Source organism: Eucalyptus grandis, chromosome 11, assembly GCF_016545825.1.
Source record: "Eucalyptus grandis isolate ANBG69807.140 chromosome 11, ASM1654582v1, whole genome shotgun sequence".
NCBI classification, from domain to species: domain Eukaryota; kingdom Viridiplantae; phylum Streptophyta; class Magnoliopsida; order Myrtales; family Myrtaceae; genus Eucalyptus; species Eucalyptus grandis.
The window spans coordinates 3089362-3109195 of NC_052622.1; the positions used below are offsets into that span (position 1 = coordinate 3089362).

Genomic DNA, 19834 nt, shown 5'->3' on the forward strand with positions numbered 1-19834 from the left:
TATTGAACATGAGATCCCTTCCATTTTCCCTCGCAATAGGAGATGAGGAAGGACAGCTTGAGCTCACTCAATCTATCATCTTAATGTAACCAGATATAGAAACAGATACCCTCGAAATAAAAATGGTGAAGTTGGCTAAAAAGGACATATACAATAACTGCATCTATCATTACCCTTTACCAAAAAAAAAAAAAAATAACTGCATCTATTGATAGTCTCTACAAATTATTGCAGACAACATAATGAATAATACACATTGTGCTAACTATACTTGCTACATGTAAAAGCTATGGTAAAAGAACTAGAAAGAATGCCCTATCGATACCAGCACTCCTATCAAAACCCTCACTTCGCATACACAAGTCACATGCAATCCATCGATCAGCAGTCATCCAAACCCAAGAAAGCAATGCTGTGTCTAATCTACATCTGGTTATCACCTCCAGATATGCTTTGAATGGGGTTAGTCAATTAGTAGATCTAACTTCTAGAAGGGCACTTGCTGGCTGTCATTCACATAGATGAAGCTGAGGAGGATAAAGTTGACCTCAGCTAACTTCAGGCTGCAGCATTGGGAAGAATGACCAACTGCTCCCAGACTTCATATCTTTCCCAGCAACCTTGTCATTTGCCCACCACTCCGAGTTGATATTGGGCTTACTAGATATACCTCCATTTCTGTTGTCGAAGTTGAATTCTTTGGTGGATCCAAGTGTGATGGAGCGATGCTTTTGATAGCTATGGTCCTTCTCCACCGGACCTGACCCCTTGACAAGTTTATCATCTGTACCTTTTTCAGTGCATCGTTCATCAGAATCATCATCAACTCCCATAGTCCCACCTCTTTCAGCAGGGACTTCAGCTGCTTCATCCTCGGGACATTTTGATAAAGTTCCGAAAGAGGCCACGGCTTTATTTGCAAGACAACGTGCAACATCTTCACCAGTTAATTCAAATGATACTCTGTGATCTACTATTATCTCGTCATGTTTAGATCCATCATCCAATCTTGGAACCGATTCCCTTATGCTGATTTGATTGCCAAAAGGAAGAAAGCCATCGCAAGACACAGGGCCAGTGCCATCGGGAGTCAAACATCCAGAACCCAGCCTCGATCCCACTCCCATGCCATCTGGTGTTATAGATCCAGAACCAAGTCTGGACCGTAGTCCTGCACCATCCGGTGTTATAGACCCAGAACCTATTCTTGAACCCCACTTTCGAGTGGAAAAATTGTCAAAGCCCCATAACTTGGGAGCTTCCCCCATTCTTAACTCGACAAAAGGATGTTTCCCAGTGAATGGTGAAGTGGTTCCTGAATATGAGACCGCTGAACCTGGTGATCTCAGGTTGCCACCAGGGCTTCCTGGATATGACTGATTAGGAAGGAATTCACAATTGGATAGTGAAAACTTATGGTTGGTCCCACCACCCCTTTGCGTGCGTTCGAGCGAAGATGTGAGTAGTTGAGCAAAGGGAACTTCAGGAGAAGAAGGTGTTGTCAGCTGCACAGATTCCGGAGGAGGAGTAAAAGGAGCAGTGGATGGTTCGGTGGTGAAAGTGGAAAATACAGGTGGCGAAACTAGCTGGGTCTCGTAGGCATAAGGTCCAACGGCAAAGATTGATGCAGGCCCTCTAGGAGAATAAGCATTGATGGAAAGAGAAGTAAGGGAAAGTAATCCGGCGGGTGATTGGGTCGCAGATGGAGGATCAGACGGGAGGAATGATGCAGGAGATGAGGGAGGAGCATTAAATGGCAGCACAATAGCAGTTGATGTGGCCTGGTTCTCTGCTGCAGGAGCTGCATTACCCAGAGTCACTGGATCAGGGAGAAGGACAGCATGACCAATTCGTTTGTTGTTCTTCTGATGTCCAAAGCACCAGTATATGCTCCAGCAGCTTCCCCATCTTCTTCTCTGCATTTGGTTGGGGAAAAGAAAACACAACTAAAAGTTAGAAAGCATTAAAGTCTCATCGAAATAGCAGTTACTAAAACAACGATGGGATCAAAGATCAACCAACAAGTGTTTGTTTCAAGAAAAATCAGGCGTGCAAAAGGCAACAGTTAACCTTAACCTCTTATAAGAAGTCATTTAGGCGACTCACAATTACTAGAACTAATCCATGAGTTTCGTAAGAGAATCTATACTATCTTGATTCATTAACATGACAATCTATAGGCTCCACTACCTGACGTGACTCGTGACCAATAAGTTGACCGGAAGAGCTTTACGCTAACAGGAACAAAAGTTATAAATAGCTCCTATCTGGATAATAATCAGTCGACTTGCACAAAATCGGAAAAGGTCACAATGTAAGAGTAAAATTACGTGAGACCACAACCTGAAGTGGTTTAATATTTAAACTTCCTAGCACTCATCATCATGCATAGGCTGGAATTTGGCTCAACACCAAATTGTGGAAATATATAACAAGCAAGATAAATAGGGGCCAGATCGATTTGAAGTCAGATCCTCTTGTAGGAGCACAACCATTTGCTCTGATTGCTTAAGCTATTAAAAGAATAGATGCTTTAGTATGTAAACGCTCTAACAGGAAAAATAGAGACACTTGCAGTATGAGGTCCTAACTTTACGCAGAAATCTGCCAGAAGCGTGCAAATGGGGGAAACTGAGGCGTTTCCTGGACCATACTTAGACAACCAATGCTAAGAAAAAGGTTCAAAGCTTTAAAAATTAAAAATCGACGCTAAGTTCCTCAGTCTAAGTCCCTTACTTACAAGTCTACCGGAAGCGAATTAACACTCTGTCACCCATATAAAAGAAAAGCCCAAATCATGAGCTCCCCAACTGAGACTACCATGTCTTCCATCTTCGGAGTGCTTTCTGGTCAACAGCTTAACGCAGTGATCACTTTCATTTTCAATGATCACGGATATTAGAGCATTTTGTATGTGTATGAATTTCTTTTTCTTGGTCTAGAAGCATGAAACAAAGAAGTGAAATTCCATGCAATGTGTATTAAAATCATCACGAAAACAAACATGAGACAAGAGCAAATTCCATCTCAGCAGATTCAACTCTTCGTAAACAGTCCACAAGATCTCTTCACATCACTGCTCTGAAAGCACTGATCGCATCACGAGCCGTACGCATCACCACTGTGCACAGCTAAAAATCACAAATCTAGATCAATCTTCTGGGCGACAAAACAGGACCCAAGAAAGAAAAAAAGCCTCTGCCTTTGGTGTTGACAGATCACAATACTGCCTCCATTCACTCTCCCGATTTCACAACTTCACAGCTCCAATCTAAACAGACGCGAAATCTCTAACCAAAAATCGTCCCCCCAAAAAAAAAAAAAAAATCGCAAAGCAAGACAATCAACGCCTACATAACTACTTGATTCACGTGATCAGGCGTTCGACACCAGCTGGAAGCACAAAAAATAAAGGAGAAAACGCAATTTAAACAAGCAAATGCGAGGACGCGAATAGCTAGAAATGCACAAATCACGTCTCTCAGTCCTCCCACGCCAACCTCGACCTCAAAATCAAAAGGACCAAAAAAAAAAAAAAAAAGCAGGCGAAATCCAAATCAACCCCCCGCCCGCGGACACACGGAGCGCAGGCGAGCGAGCGAGCGAGCGCGGGAGCGTGCAGCGCGGCAGAGACGTACCGGAACGGCGGCGGGCGGGGCGCGGGCCTCGGCGGCGGCGATCGCAGTCGCGGCGGCGTTGACAGTGTCGATGCTGTTGTTGTTGTTGTAGTAGTTGTTGTTGTTGTTGCCGCCGCCGCCGTGGTTGCCGCTGCCGCCGTTGCTGTGGTGGTGGCGGCTGTGGCTGTGGCTGTGGCTGTGGCTGTGAGCGCCTCTCATTTTGTGGAAAAGCAGAGAGGCTGTGTGAACATCAAAAGGAGAAGGAGGAGGAAGAGAAGGGGAGGAGTGTTGTTGGGTTTCGATCTGGAAAATGGACGCGCTCGCAGAGAGAATGTGCAGACAGCAGGGAGCAAAGAATAATTTTACTTCCCGGTCCCCGTTGAATACTCCTCATATATATAAATATCATATAATCCAATCTCTAATTAATCTCTAATTAATCTCTAATCTAATCACAATACCCAATAATCAACTGCCCTCCCTCCCTCCCTCTCCACAGTTCGATTCGGTTCTCCTGCTGTTACCCTCCAGACCCCCACTTCCCATCCCACCGTTTCACACCAAATTATCGATTCGAGTTGATTCCCAAAAAAAGAAAAAGGAAATAGATTAACTATCACAAAAAATCCTAAATTTACCTTTTGTAATATAAATATCTCCAATTCTTTTCATGTGACAAAACTAAAATTGGATATATTTGCCGCATTCGTACGAGTATAATAAGTAACTTTAGAATTTTTAGTGACACAAAAAAAAAAAAATCAGGACATTTATGCATGTACTTTCAGATTTTTACTGCAGTACTTACGCTTTATTCTATTAACAGAGCTTTATGATCGGTGCAATTCTTGGAAAGTCGTTTTTCCAATTCAATTGTGAGTCCACCGTTTTTTTCTCTCTTCGTAGTTTAATTGCAATTGATTTTCCAGGGGAGATCCAGTGAACGGACAGAGCTGAGGTAAGCAACCACCAAATTGCAATATTCAAATCATTAATTCTCAGATAAAACATGTGACCGCATTTAATAATAATGTACATATATATATATATAATTTCTTTTCCATTTTTCTTCTCATTACTCTGTGGAGACAGCAGTTGGAAAGTTTCCTACGCGTAATAAAATACGACGAGATACAAAGGATGGAGCCCGGCTGTTGATAAGAACAAAAGGGCCGTCTACTTTGCAATAAAGAAATAGGGTAGTGGGACAGATGGGGGCGAATTATTTTATTCATTTCCCCTAACCATCCAAGGGGTCACAGAATAATGCAATCTTCTTGGTTTTTCTCCATTTCATTAAGCGGAAAATAATTTAAAAAGAGAAAAAAGAAGAAGAGAACCCCACTTGAGGATAAGAGTTGGACACCGGCCAGCTGGTGTGATTTTTATTTCATTTACTTTTTTGCTGACTGACTTAATTATTTGCCAGTGATTTAGAAATGATTATCTCTTTTTAAAGGTCAAACGCCCAATGGAGTAACAAAGATTTGCGCATAATTTTTGGCCTTTGTTCGGCTCCCGTGGGGAGGGGGATTCATTCAACTCGACTCTTCTTATTCAATGCGCCCCACCAATGATTTGAGAGAGAGAGAGCGATGGCCCCCGGTCGAATTGACCGGATTGCCCCTCGGCTGCGCCCCTAATTACCGAGGCGTCCAGGGAGGGGAACGTATATTTACTGAGGCCTACACCTAAGACATGCGACTCCCGTGACCGCGTCCGTGCTGGCCTGGCCGACTGGGCGAGCCCCCCATGGGCCAGCAACGGTCGCGGCATTGATGGCATCTCGTGGAATGGCCTTTCTTGAGGTTCATGGGATGTGAGGTCGCCATAGATGCGATTCCTTCGAGGCGACCTAACATATTGATTTCCACCTTCCATCAGATCGGTGAGGCGACTTTCGATGCGGCGTACCCGGCGCAGATCGAATGCATTGAGACCGCAAGTGGACGAAAGGTTTTCTTACGAATTCAACCTTATGCTACGGTTCGGTATAAGTTTGATCAAAATGTTAATCCTAAACTCGTGAGATCGAAAAAACTGCATCTTGACTTAACTATGCTTTGTCTTCGAGGGCAAAGAGCAATCTTTAGAGGAATCCATATCTAATTAACAAGGCAAAATGAAAACTTGAAAGTGGACGATGCACCAGTTGTACTAGTGAATATCGCGCTTGTTCCTTTTGTAAATTGAGTTGGATTAAGGATTAAACTTGATTGAATCATCGATCAATAAGTCTATGATGATCAGGAGTTGTACGTACTAACCGAATCACCTGATTGCAAAAATCTATCATTTATTGGATGAAGACTGGAGCATCCAAATTCGTCAATTTTGAGAAGGCTATAAATGTGCTGAATATTGTGCAAATTATGCGTTTTGTCTTTATTTGGCTGCATGAAGGAATTTCCAGCTAATTTTAATTGGCTTCTCTATCAAATTCGATTCTTTATTATCGAAACTTAAATGACATTTTCTCATTTTTGACCAAAAGAAAAAAAAAAAAAAAGAGGAAATCGAACCTGCACGAAGCACATCTCTTTCTTAAATACAATCATGTGAAGAAATTGAAGAAAAAAAATAGATGATACTTTTTTTCTTAGATTTCTTTTTAATATGCATATCGTACACAATCTATTGATAGCGTACCACCCTCCCTCGTGCCGTTCTTATGTTATTACTTATTTTATTGAGCATAGGATGAACTTAGCTGTAAGAATATTGATTTGATATGATAATCGATTAATCTTGGCAACTATCTCACGCAACAGCATATATAAATAAATAAATAAATAAAATAAAATAAGAAGGTAGCTTTCCCCGAAAGCAAAACCCCGAACAGAGAAAAAGATTCCATCGCACAAGGTCCCGCAATTCAAGCCAAAACGCGAGGGCAAAACGGTCCAGGGAAATTCCAGCTTTTGGCGATATTATATGGGTGGAGAGGGGGGATTAGTCGTCCCTTGAGCAAGAAGGAGGAACTTTTTTTAATTTTTGTCAAAGGAGTGCACGTGTGCAGATCCACTTTTCGTGCATCTCTCCTCGTGCGCAAGATAGTGACACCCCCTCCTCTCTCCCTCTCTCTCTCTCTCTCTCTCTCTCTCTCTCTCAGAATATCTCTATTCTTTTCCTCATTATCACCCACCCCCACTTTTATCCTAGAAAACAAGAGATAAAAAAGGAAATTGCACCGGGTGCGGTTACAATTATAATTTATTTGCTTGGAGGATCTAAAACATAATCTTGTACTATAGTTTGAGTGTCTAATTGAAACTTCATTGTTAGGCTCATGCTCACAAGTATCTTTATTGGTAATTACAAAACCCATTATCAATTTTGTTCTCCACATCATATCCCATCCTCACAAAACCAATTTTGTGCTCATGCCATGATGATCGAAACTCAAAAAGTATGGAGGGACGGTCTAATGCATATGTGGACGAGACTAAGCACATGTCTTTTGTCCCACATCACTTAAGGGGTAGTCTTGGGTTAGTTAATAAGGTTTGAGTTATCTACTCTGTGTAACACATTTTTAAGCCACAAGGATTAAAGGCCCAAAACGAATAATATTACACAATGATAGCCCTGGATCTTGGTATCAAAGTTGACTCTCAACAGCGTGTGGGGCCATGGCGCCTTAGAGGGTGGAGAATGTGATGACCCAGACCTAGGAAATACAAAGGGACGATCTAATGCAACACCTCGGTAATACGTAGGCAAGACTTAGCGCATGTCTCTTGTCCCACATCACCTGAGGGAGTCCTGAGCTAGTTGCTAAGTCTCGGGCCATCTACTCTGTGTAATGCGTCTAAAACCGTGAGGACCGAAGGCCATTTCTACTGTGTAATGTGTTTAAAATGGTGAGGACCGAAAAGCCCAAAGCGAACAATATTATACAGTGATAACCCCCGGGTCCTTACAAGTGGTATTAGAAGCCGACTCTCAACAACGTGTGGGGCTAGGAAGTACAGAGGGACGATTTAGTGCAACGTCTCAACAGTATAACAGCATGTGGGGTGGGGAAATATAGAGGGATGATTTAGTGTAATGCCTCAACAATACATAGGCGAGACTAAATGCATGTCTCTTGTCTCACGCCACTTAAGGGAGAGTCATGATCTAGTTGATAAAACTTGGATTCTTTACAATATGTAATGCATTTTAAAGCCGTGGGGACGAAAGGCCTAAACCGAACAATATTACATAGTGATAGTCCCCGTATCCTTACACATGTCCACCCAGATTTTAACTCAGAAAGGTGATGTAATTTGAGAACTAAAATGACAACTTGGTAAGTTATGTCTAGATGAAAGATGCAACTTGGAATCCAATGCAAAACGCAGCAAGAATCATATCGGTAGGTTTTGATATGTGAAAAAGGCATTTGATATGAAGTGCAAAATTTGAGGATGACATTCATAATTTTCCTTTAAAAGAACATTACATTTTAAAGAAAATCCTGTAATTTTTATCACATGGAAAATTAATTTGGTGAAAATTACAAGCTCCCTTGTTTGGTTTTTCTCATGAGTATCCAAAATGCACATTTCATCATAACGCTTATTACTTGAACTATTCATCTGCTAGTATACAGCGATTTTCAATTTAACCCTTCTCACATGTGCACAATGACTAATATTATTTATGGAATTTTTTTAACAAACTATGATTATAATAATATTAAAATTTTATTTTATCAACTAATAATCTAGTGGTCCTTATTAAGTAAATAATTAAAGAAATTTTCTAATTTAACCAATGCATTAAACGGTCTCGTGTCATGTGCAATAAGTATCTCAAATAGTTAATTATTTCACAGTAATATATATATAGAATAAGTGTTGGATGGTACTCATTAGTAAAAATCTCGATAGTGATTCAGGATTAAATATGTCATCATGGCAAAAATACTTTTTATTCCCAAAAAGATATTGTCCCCACCATCACCCCCCTCGCTTGGTCTGGGATTCCTCAATCATCTCCCTTTCCGGCCCTTTCTTTTCGCGACCTTAGAGTCCGTGTGGGTGACCTAAAAGGCCCTTTTCAGACTAACCTTTGCCCAATTTCTTTTTTTTTTTTCCTCTTTCTTTTTTTGGGGGGTCCTATGATTCTTTTTTCACTTTTCATGGGAGTCCCTCCTAAGCTAGATATTGAGGTACAGCTCCGAATCATTCTAAGCGACTTTAATAAGATCTAACCCCTCCGTTAAAAAGAAAAAGACCCAAAAAAAAAAGCAAAGGAAAAAAAACAATAAAGAAGCTCGAAAAGCTTGTGTTAAAAAGGTGCATAGGAAATGGGTCGACTTTTTCCTTCATCCGATATCCATAAAAAGGTGTCATCAGCTTTGTAATCTTATCTCAATGCCTTTTTTAACCTTTCTATCTAAAAAAGATTACTCATTGCCACCTACTCTCACCCCCCACGGGATTGACTCGAGGATCGAGAAGTGGACTCGTGTTGTGAACTATGCGGGCCACACGAGTTTGATAATCACATAATTGGAGGCTTAATTTCTTTTTAAAAATCCTCAATTTTAAATTTGACCCCAATTTTATCCCAAACTCTTCTTTTATCTATAAAAAAAATACTCAACTTTCGTCATAGTCTCAAAATTTGCGTCTTGTAGAAAAATCATCACTAATTTTTTTTTTTTATAGAATTATCAACCTTAGGCTTAGTTAAAAATTTAATATTAAAATCTGCATTTTTATTAAAACCCCGACCTTTTTTATGGAACAACAATAGCCTTCTGATATTAATAAATATCGAAAGAAATAGTGGCGATTTTTGGATACATAATAGATGTAGAGTTAGGGTGAGAGTTGGTGATTTTGTTTTCTACAGAAAAAATTCAGGAAAAAATTTGACTTTAAGTCAAACGTTTTCTAGGGAATTAGGGTCATTATTGCGCGTAGACCTTCCCATATTCGACTCACGTTTTCTTCGATTTAAGAGATTAGTGGGGTATTTCTGATATCGGTGATTTATTCGTCTATGGCAGGTCGAATGTTCAACATCCCCAAGCCGTTCTCTCAAATGGGCTTAATCAAGCGAAAGCGTAATATTTGTTATGTGATACGACGTAATTATTATTATTATTATTTTTTATCACGCGCGTAAGTATAACCTCGAAAACATTGCAAGTGGAAATTAGTCTTTTTACACGGCGCATAGATAGATAAAACTAAAAATCGTAAATAATTAGGATTTTGGTGGGGGGACAGGGAGATGGGGGAAGTTGGGAAATTAATTTCAGGGTTTGGCCCACCGGGAGGCGCATCACGAAACGGCCCTCCCAACGCGGTGGCGGATCGGGGGCGGCGATCTGTCCCACATGCAAAAGCGCAACCCAGCACACTACATGTTTCCAAGTAGGTATGGGAATGAATACATTAACCACAATATATATATATATATATATATATATATATATATATATATATATATGTATATGTATGCTAACCAGATTTTGGCATGAGATCTTCCTTCGCGCACTTGGGGCCTTTCCGCCGCTACGTAGGGATGGTCTTTAGTGCAAAAAGGCCCATGAACACATGCACCAGTCGGCTCCCGAAGGAAGAAAATTCACCGACTCGGAATTTTCTATTATTTCTTTTGGGTTAAGAACAAGTGTAGTCTTTCAAAGTTTCGGCGTTTGTTCGATTCCATCCTCTGACACGGTTCGGATCTGTGCATTTTGATTGTCTGAGATTTATATTTTATGATCAAGTTCTCTAACTAGTTCGAGCACCTTTGTCGTATCATTTGAAAAATCTTTGACCTGTTGAGAATAATAAAAGGGAAAATTGCAAGAATGCATTCCAATTTCAGATACCGAACTTTTCAGGTTTGATCTTTTCTTGAAAACACTTGAAAAAGTTTCACAATTTGGGCTTTCTTTGGTGTCACTCGTTGGTCTTTTCATATTCTCATGGAGTCAGGCTTGTACTTCCAAAAATTTAGTGGAGGTTGAAGTTTACAGATTAGAGCAAATATACATTTTTTGCAAGTAAAATTTGTAATGGTACAATATGGAAAAATAAAAAAATTTGAACGGGTTTCAGACGGAATCTATAAAAAAAAACTTAGAATCGCTCTCCCTTGATTCTTTTAATTACCTTAAGACAATACCGATTCATATAACATAGTTCACTTTCTTTGCTTACAGAAAACTCTCGTATGTTGCTAAAAACGTAAAAAAGATCTAGGCTACCTCTCCCTCATTTGCTTATCATCCAAACAATTAAAAATCTCATAATTTAATTGCTGAAAGCATGACTCCTAGTGCCATAGTCAATTTCAGGTCTTCGCCAGTGGCCAAGATGAGTTTTATCTTTTCTGGGGGAATAATACCATCCTAAATTTTTCTTTTTCGTTTTTTAGAGTTATTTTTGCTTGGAGCTTGATCACAAACCAAAGTTTTCCAAATCTCCTCTTCAAGATGTTTTTCATGACATCATTCTTTGGTTGATGCTCCATTGTTTTTGTAAAGCTAGATTTACCAACAATCAACATATGCTTACATAGTTTTAAATTAAAATGGACACGCTCGTGAGTGAGGAAACACCGATCTCAATAGACTAGTTGGGCAAATCCATGCTATAGGTGGGCTTAATAAAGCGATTGGGAAATGAAATGATTCATTAGATTAGAAAATTGAAGTGAAAAATTGAATTGGTAAAAAATTTGTTTGGGAGATGTCGCGGCCCTGGGCAAAAAGAACAAGAGAAAATTCTGTTGTGCTGACTTTGTGTATTGTGGTTGCGTGTGGTTTTGGTGGATTTAGAATGTCAGGTGGAATGGCAGAAGTCTTGATGTGCTCGAGTCATTTAAGGCAAAATTAGCTGATCTTAACAAATTTCTCATTACAGTTTTTTTTTTTCAAATGTAGCTTTCAAAAATGAAGCGTTGCGCTTTCCATGCGCTTGATGGACGACCATCTTGTGATACTTTGAATTGATGCTGCATATGTTGCCATCTCCACATTGCACAACAACATCATTTTTTTCATTTTTTTTTTTGACACAGGCGGTATTTTTTGTGGATCCTATTGTTCTGGAGGGTCCTAGCCTTTTTTGATCAGTCGTTGAAAAGAAACTACCCAATGAGAAAAAAGAACGTGAAAAGTACATTAAGCGAGTATTGAATTTATAGTGTCCCTCTCATGCATGCAAAAGTGCTGAAGTAACTGCTTAAAACTCGGAGCGTCCGTGATTTAGACTCCCATGTGCCTCCTCTTTATGGATCGTAATGTGTATCAAAGCGTGAAGAACAGAAACGCAATGGCCAGAAACTAGACTAGAAATCACCAATTTCCTGTCATCGAGGGACATCTCATCCTCAAACTGTGTCGTTCATGTATGATCCATGAAGCAAAAGAGAAAAATATATTCGAACTTGTCGAAGGTGAGCTTGCAAGCCGTTGCAAAACGCGTGATGTGCATGCGTTGGGCATTGTGTTTGATAAGTTAAAAAAGAAAACCTTTGGTTTGTAATGGGCACAATGCCACAATCACAAAAATAACAGTGTCGATGATAGCTCTGCAAGCAAGGCTTTTCTTTCCTATACATTACAGCCGTCTTAAGAATTCGAGTGACTTGGGAAATTGGGTAACTATGGAGGAAGTTACAGTAGAGTCAGTCATTCACCAAATAAAAAATAGTTGATTTTCTAAATGCATGGGCAATCCTAAAAAAATTTCTAGCTGATGATGACCATATCACCCCCAATTTCATGTTTAAACGATCGCGTCAATGGACAGCATTCAACCGAATACTGTGGTGGTTCCACATTCTTAGTATGAGAAACTTGTGATGTGCCTCTATTAATGCTCTCTTTAGAAATTTTTCTTCGATGGCATGTGATACATGAGCAACAATCGATACATTAAAAATCTCTACGTGACACCAAAGAAGAATTTCTATAGAAACAATTGACCAATGCAGACTCCGGTCAAAGAAGAATTTCAAGTGAAGCCATCTAGAGGTGATTCTTATTTTCAACTTTTGACCGTTTTGTAAATTTCGAATGGCTCACTTATACTTCGACTCTTTTTTTAAACACTTAATATTCAAAAATTGATCGGCAGGGTTTTACATGATTTCTTTTCAAGATTTTCTGAAATTTTAAAACAAATGTTTTTTTCCCCTCATTTTCAAAATTTTGAAGGGAGAGACGCAAGTAGAAGTTAAAAATAATCCTGCCGGCCCTAGATGAACTCTTTTGGTCCAGCTTAGTAATGCTGATTGGGCTCAACACGCACGATCGTGCTCCGACAAAATTTTCGGCCGCAGCAGCCCACGTTCGATGTTTGGGCCGACAAACAGAGAGCGAACGGGAGAGAACGATGATCAATGAATCTGTGCAGTTCTTCCTTCGCGAGGATAATAGCCAAGTGAATTGAATGCAATCATCCTCTTCAGTCATCACGAGATAACGCCCATGTCCGCAACTCGAATCAAGAACCTTCAAAGTTAGTGGCGCCACTGAAATATTCATCTCGACGAGGCAGGGAATCATGGTCGTGGCATCGCCAATGCCAGCTCCAGCAGCCATTTTCTGCTCGTCCTCTAATTGCTCGAGACCAACCCTTTGTACCTTATCGTCTTCTTCTTCTTCGTCTGCTGTCTCATGCCCCGGCGCTTCCAAATTCGGTGGCTCCATATTGTTTTCGCCTCTGAATCTGCGCAAGTTCTCGCCGTGGAATGGGCTGAAGCATCTTGGCATTTCGCTGCGGCCTAAATCTTTAAGAATGGGTGCTTCGATTCTGTCCCTTTTCGCTCTGAGTTTATGGCCGAAAAATATGAGGTGGGTTCATTCAGAATTCTTGAATTAACGGGGATTGCAGGTGGGAGGAGCAGGAGTAAGGGCATGGTTGTGTACGCGTCTCTGTTCGGAGTTGGAGCTCCTGAAGCTTTGGTTATTGGGGTTGTAGCTCTTTTGGTTTTCGGTCCCAAAGGTCTCGCTGAGGTTAGTTGAACTAAAAATACAACTTTAATTGTAATTTGCAGTGATTGTAGTCTCACTTTCTTTGAAATTTCTAAGTTGGATGATTCTTTTTGTTGTAGCTTGAGGAGTTTTTAGAAGGCAAAATTTCTAGGTTTGTTGGCAAATATCAGACTGGAATTACTTTGTCGAATTGTACTAATTCAGATTGATGATCGAGTTGGTCTTTTCTCAGACCTGCTAGGTCCTTAGGAAGTTGAAAGGGAAGAAACGAAATCCAACTTTTTGAATGCTGAAAATAATCAACAACTTTGGTATGCTTTTGTTGTTTAATGGCATGCAATTAAATTATTACCAAGTCTTGAATACCACTGAAGCGTTATAGGATCAAGAACGGTTGTCCTAGGGTTATGTTCATCCATGTTGAGCTCCAGTGACTACTGATGTCTGTTTCAATATGAGTTTACTTACATTAGTATAATGGCAATAACCCATCCATTTCTCCTTAAAAAACAAGGCTTAGGATTGCCTTGGTGAACTTTGCATACTTGGGACATTATTATCTTGCAAGAATCCATTCGCCTGATATTGTATTTGGAGAGGGAGGTTTTCAGGTGATGTAATTCTGCAAGCAAAACTTTTCTTTCTGGTACCTAGCAGTCAACTTAAGAATTTGTGTACTTAATAAATAAAAAATGTGAGGAACAAAGTTGTACTGCAGTGTGATGCAATGTGTTTAGGGTAACTGGGCAACTTTGGAGGAAAAATAATAGAATCAGTGATGCATTTATGAGACACCAGATAAAAAGAGTAGATCTTCTAGATGTGTGGGCAATGCTGAAAGTTCAGCTTCTGGTTGATATAGTCATATCGCCCCGATTTCATGTTCAAACTATCAATTAAAGGGACAACATCTGATTGAGCATCGTGGTGCTTTCCATATTCTTAGTCTAGGAAACTTCTGCCGTACTGTGAAGCATCTAATAATGCTCTCAGTATTCCATAGGGTAAAATCACATTAATCCTGTCTTGTGTCACGGATATATCATGTGTGATTTAATTTGATATCTTGGTTAAATCCCTCCACCTGTAATTGTTCTGTTATTTTTTCTTAGGTTATAGAATGAGTGCCTTAGAAGTACTTGTTAAGCATACTTTATGAGGATTGTTAGATTTTCAAAAAATTGATGAGACATATTAGGAGAAGAGTTAGTTTATCAAAAATTGCTACATTTCCTTTTTCTATGCTAACCTGTTTTTCTTTTAGAACTATATATGTTAGGTGCTAGAGAAGCCAATAGTTATGACACCAGATTTTTCAATGTTTACATGAACAAACTGCATTTTGGTGCCATGGTGCTGTAGGCCTAGTGAAAAAATTGTATTATCTTCTAACTTGTGCAATTGTATTTGTTTCACCTCTTTCCTACAGGTTATTTTTTATGCTCAGTTTTGGTAATTTTTGCTATTGTGAGAGCTGAGGTGACATTGTAGCACATTGGAAAGAGATTAAGCAGTTCTTTTGGTTTTCAGAAAATCTGTTGACTCATAATGAATGTTTATTCATCTTCTTTTCTATTTAATAATCTTAGCTAAGAGACCTAAATGCAGGTAGCACGAAATTTAGGGAAGACTTTGCGAGCATTTCAACCCACCATTAGGGAGCTTCAGGTGGGCAAACTGTCAAAGTGTTAATTTAACTATTGTTTTCATAGTAATGATGGTGGACACTTTAATGTTTCCCCTATGTAGGAAGTCTCAAGGGAATTCAAGAGCACACTCGAAAAGGAGATTGGTCTTGACGAAATTTCAGAGCAAAACATGAACAATTCAAGCAGGACAAGCGCTTCATCTCCTCCTACGGTCGACCGTGGGAAGGAGCAGGAGACTGTGGTTGACCTTAGTGAGTCATAAGTATTTCCAACATCTGCAGTCTTCATCTCATAATTATGATTATAAGAGCGAACCGTGTCTCGAAGGACCTGTGTGGTGCTTGCTGTTATTTTTATTTGTTACTTGCTCAGTTATGGGGTTTCAAGAAATTCTTTGATGTCAACTTAGGGTAATGTGAGGATAAAAATATGCACAAGGGTCTTTACCCAAAAAAAAAAAAAAAATATGCACAAGGGAGATCTAACAAAAAAAGGAGTCTTTAGCATCTAGTCTGTATTATTTGGAGCCATGTAATAGTAATTAAAATTTCACATTTGAAAGCAGTTTTGACTCTTTATAACTGTTTTCAAGTACATTGTTCGATTAGACTTCTATGTTGAGAGGCTTGGCAGAAAAAATTTAGCCGAAACTGCATCAGGCTTGCATATATTGGATTTATCAGCATTTCAATATTTGGATGACTGTTGGTTCTATTTATAAGACTGTATCCAACATATTTGATGACAATAGAGGTTCTTGAACCGAGCAAGTACACAAAAAATGATGGAAAGGGATATTAGTAGTGATATGATCATTAGTGAAGCATGAGACTGAATAAAGCTGCTCCATGGACTGTACAATTAGAATTTTGTGCCTATTAAGTAACGCGATGTGTACGGACTTCAACGGACTTTGGACAATTGAGATCGATCAAGTAAACAGAACTTGATTTCAGCAATAGTAAATAGCCTGAATCTTGCATTTTGGTCTTAGACCCCTATTGGATATGATGCATTTTGCTTTGTACGGATTGGAAAACCATAATTAGGAAGCATCGTTCATGCCCTGCAGATTCAGGTTCTTTAGTCATAATGTTTATTCAAATGTACTCCAAATTTTATATGACAATTGCTGTATAATTAGCCCAAATTGCAGATGGTGCTCCTTCCCCCACCAGAGCATACTCAAGTGAAGAATACTTGAAGATTACAGAAGAGCAATTGAAAGCATCCGCTGCCCAGCAGCAGGGCCAGACAATGTCTTCAGAAGAAAGCAAACCCGAACCTCAGCGTAAGTCTCTCACTCTGTCTCGGTCTCTGTCTCTCGCCATCTCTCAATTTTGACAGGATTTGATTATGTTACTGCAGTAGAACAAACCATAACTTCTGTACCTCCCCCCTCAAAGGCTGAGAATGGAACATGAAGATATGTGAAACTCCACTTTTTGTGAAGGTTGAGGCAAGACGGCGGAAAGCCAGAAAGAAACCTAGGGTCTGGCGATAAAGAAGTTTTTCTTAGCTCATTGTTTTAGAGTGCTAGGCAGCAGTCTGTTGATACCAACAAGTGCTCATAAGGGAATGCGAGTGGGGAATTTTGTTCTTGGGACTATCCCAGGTCTCGAGGGATTGAGATATTGTAAGGTTATCGATTAGCACGGTGCAAATTGTAGAGGCAAAGCAGCTTTTATATCTCGAAGAGTCTCCATCCTATGTTGGTGTTGTATATACTGTTCTGAGTTTTCTTGTGCAGCTCCATTTGGCATTTCATTCAAGTTTCAAATTCATCGGCCTGATGGTATGTACTGACTTTAAAGCTCACAGACCACAAATCCGTGCATGGGATTCTACGGCATTGTTGGATGACACGAGGCCTCTGTCGCAGGAAATTAGGAGGTACTGAGGATACGATTTTTATTATTGCATCGCGATAAATTGTCAATCACTCCCGTGTAAGTATGTTTACTTTCCAATATCGATTATAACACCATCTCGTCTTTCAATCGTTGAAATTTCGTTCCCAAGTCAATACTCGTATTACAACATTTATGGAGGGAATTTCATGAGTATGGGGGGACGAATCCTGCAGTTACGTGGACTCCGAAATCGCAGTCCAGGTGGTCTCGGATGAAGCAAGAACATGCTGAGCGGTTATGTACTAGTAGCTAACGGCGGTGATCAAGTCTTCAAGCGAAGGGGAAGGAGGAGGGCCGAGGTGGGTCGAGATCTAGAGCCTCGACAAAGAGATCGGATTTCGTTATGATTAGTCACTCCGCTTCATTCACGCCGTATGGTGTATACTTCTTGAACGATGATTATCGTTGTAATATTAACGTGGAAGGAATCCTAACATCAAAGAAATAAATGAGGAATAATAAAGGACATTAGTGATTTACGTGATTTGGTTTGAATATTAATACTTACTGATGGATTCTTTAATTAGTGATGGGCCTAAGTTGGTCCGTCCGCCCATGCTGGGCCCAAAAGGCCCGGCCCATGGGAATAGGGCCCGTGGAGGGGGAAGGTATAAAAGGGAGGAGAGAGAGAGATGACACTGGAAGGAACAAACGCACGTACGTCTCTCTTTCTTTTCAACGTTCTCTCTCTTCCTAAGAAAGGACAGTACGCTTAAGGCGACGCCGTTTCCCTCTTCAAGGCAAATTGACATCATCGGATCAGAATTTCTTCCTCGATCTTCAGCATTGGTGTCTAATCTGTGGCTAACAAGGTACGCTCGAATCCATGGTGTGCTTTACGATCAGTGACACGTGTTTTCCCAGGCATCGCTTCCGCATTCGTTTTAGGGGTTCGATTTAGTGTCGAATCCGGTTTTCGGGGATCAGTCATTCCCAACACTTACATCTATGAAGAGAGTCACAAGTAAATAATTCACTAATAATTAGAGAATTAGAGTTATAATCGCATATAGTTTGAATATTTTTCATATCTAGATTTAAGCCAAAATTCATAGCTTTTATAAATAAAATAACTCAATTTAGATGGAAATTCACAAGGAAGGTAAAAACATAATCTTTTCTTTTAGGGAAAATATCACAAATGATCCCCGAACTTTCATCTAATGTTTAATTTTATCTATGACCTTTCGATTTGTTTAATTTGGTCTTTGAACTTTCATCTAATATTCAATTTCATCCATGAACTTTTGATTTGCTCAATTTGGTCTATGAACTTTCATCTAATGTTCAATTTCATCTCTAAACTTTTGATTTACTCAATTTGATTACTAAACTTTTTATCTAATGTTTCATCTAATTCCTAACTATTTAAAAATTGACTAATTTCCTTTTTTTTTCTTTAATACAAAACGATTTTTTTATAAATTAAAAAAAAATACCAAACTAGGTTTTTTTTTTTTTTTTTGGTTGAAAAGATACCACATTTATGCAAAGTAATAAATGTCAATATTTCTTTCATTTCTCCATATTAAAAACAAATGGAAAAAGGGACAATAATAATAAACAAATGTGAATCTTGCATTTTGATTTCTTTTTTGTATATGCAAATTACTTGAATAATGTACAAAATTCCATCAATCGCTCTTTCCCTTTTCGGTGAAGTCCATAAAAAAAACTTGATTGATAGGCTTTGGAGGCTAAAAGCCCCTTGAAAATGCTGAACCAAATGCACCTATTAGCTATAAATGGGTCTATAAAATCAAGTACAAGGCTGATGGAACCATTGAAAGATACAAGGCTCATTTAGTGGCTAAAGGATTTACACAATGCGAAGGGTTTGATTAACATGAAACATTCTCTCCGGTCGCGAAAGATGTCACTGTCCGCTCCTTCTTATCTGTTGTAACGTTTTAGGATTTGGAATTACATTAAATGGATGTCCACAATGTTTTTCTCCATGGTGATTTGGATGAGAAAATATATGTGATCTCCCATAGGGTTTACGACGACAGGGGAGAATAAAGTGTATCGTCTCCGTAAATCTCTTTTTAGTCTCAAGCAAGCTTCTTGTTAGTCATATGCCAAGTTTACTACAGTACTTACATTTATTGGCTTCAAGCAGTCCAAACACGATTATGCCCTCTTCTCATAAACTAAGGGTACGTTATCGATCTACTTGATGATATACGTTGATGATATTACCTATTATGAGAAATGATGAATTGGCCATTCAAAGTTTCAAAGAGTACTTGCACTCTACTTTTCATATAAAAGACTTGGGCCTCTCATGTATTTTCTTGCATTGAGATTGCTCGTTTAGAACGAAGGATTTCTCTTGATCAAAGGAAATTTATTTTGGAAATCATATGAGAAGAAAGATTATCTGGGTGTAAGCCAACCATAACCCCGTCGAGCAAAATATTAAGTTAACTACAGCCGAATATGATGTTGAATCCTTTGTTGAAATCGATGACCCATTGCTCGAAGATCCATCCAACTATCAAAGGCTTGTACGGAAACTCATATCTTACTATGACAAAACCTGACATATATTATGCATTGCAGACACTCAATCAATTCATACAAAAAACCAAAATGTCTCACATGAATGTAGCCTTAAATATCGTGAATATTTGAAGAAATGTCCAAGACTTGGGATACTCCTTTCTCAAAATTGCAACTTGGAGATGACAGCTTATTGTG

The 19834-nt window shown here is 39.3% G+C and overlaps 2 protein-coding genes across 3 annotated transcripts; one reads left to right on the plus strand and one right to left on the minus strand.

Moving 5' to 3' along the window:
* Positions 1-187: 187 nt before the first annotated feature.
* Positions 188-3996, minus strand: LOC104426979. Of its 2 annotated transcripts, none has more exons than XM_039305495.1 (2): positions 3645-3996; positions 188-1946 (listed from the first exon to the last, which is right to left on the minus strand). In XM_039305495.1, the coding sequence occupies exons 1-2, from the start codon at positions 3834-3836 to the stop codon at positions 549-551; spliced, it is 1590 nt and encodes a 529-aa protein (XP_039161429.1). In that variant the 5' UTR covers positions 3837-3996; the 3' UTR covers positions 188-548. The 2 variants fall into 2 exon arrangements, with proteins under 2 accessions (XP_039161429.1, XP_018721305.1); XM_018865760.2 differs by having other exon boundaries at positions 188-1916; positions 3639-3995.
* A 9001-nt stretch (positions 3997-12997) lies between these two features.
* Positions 12998-16907, plus strand: LOC104424434 (sec-independent protein translocase protein TATB, chloroplastic). The gene is made up of 6 exons (XM_010036859.3): positions 12998-13376; positions 13469-13590; positions 15178-15237; positions 15319-15469; positions 16375-16509; positions 16587-16907. Exons 1-6 carry the CDS (start codon positions 13139-13141, stop codon positions 16640-16642), a joined length of 762 nt encoding a protein of 253 aa, XP_010035161.2. The 5' UTR covers positions 12998-13138; the 3' UTR covers positions 16643-16907.
* The last annotated feature ends 2927 nt before the right edge of the window (positions 16908-19834 follow it).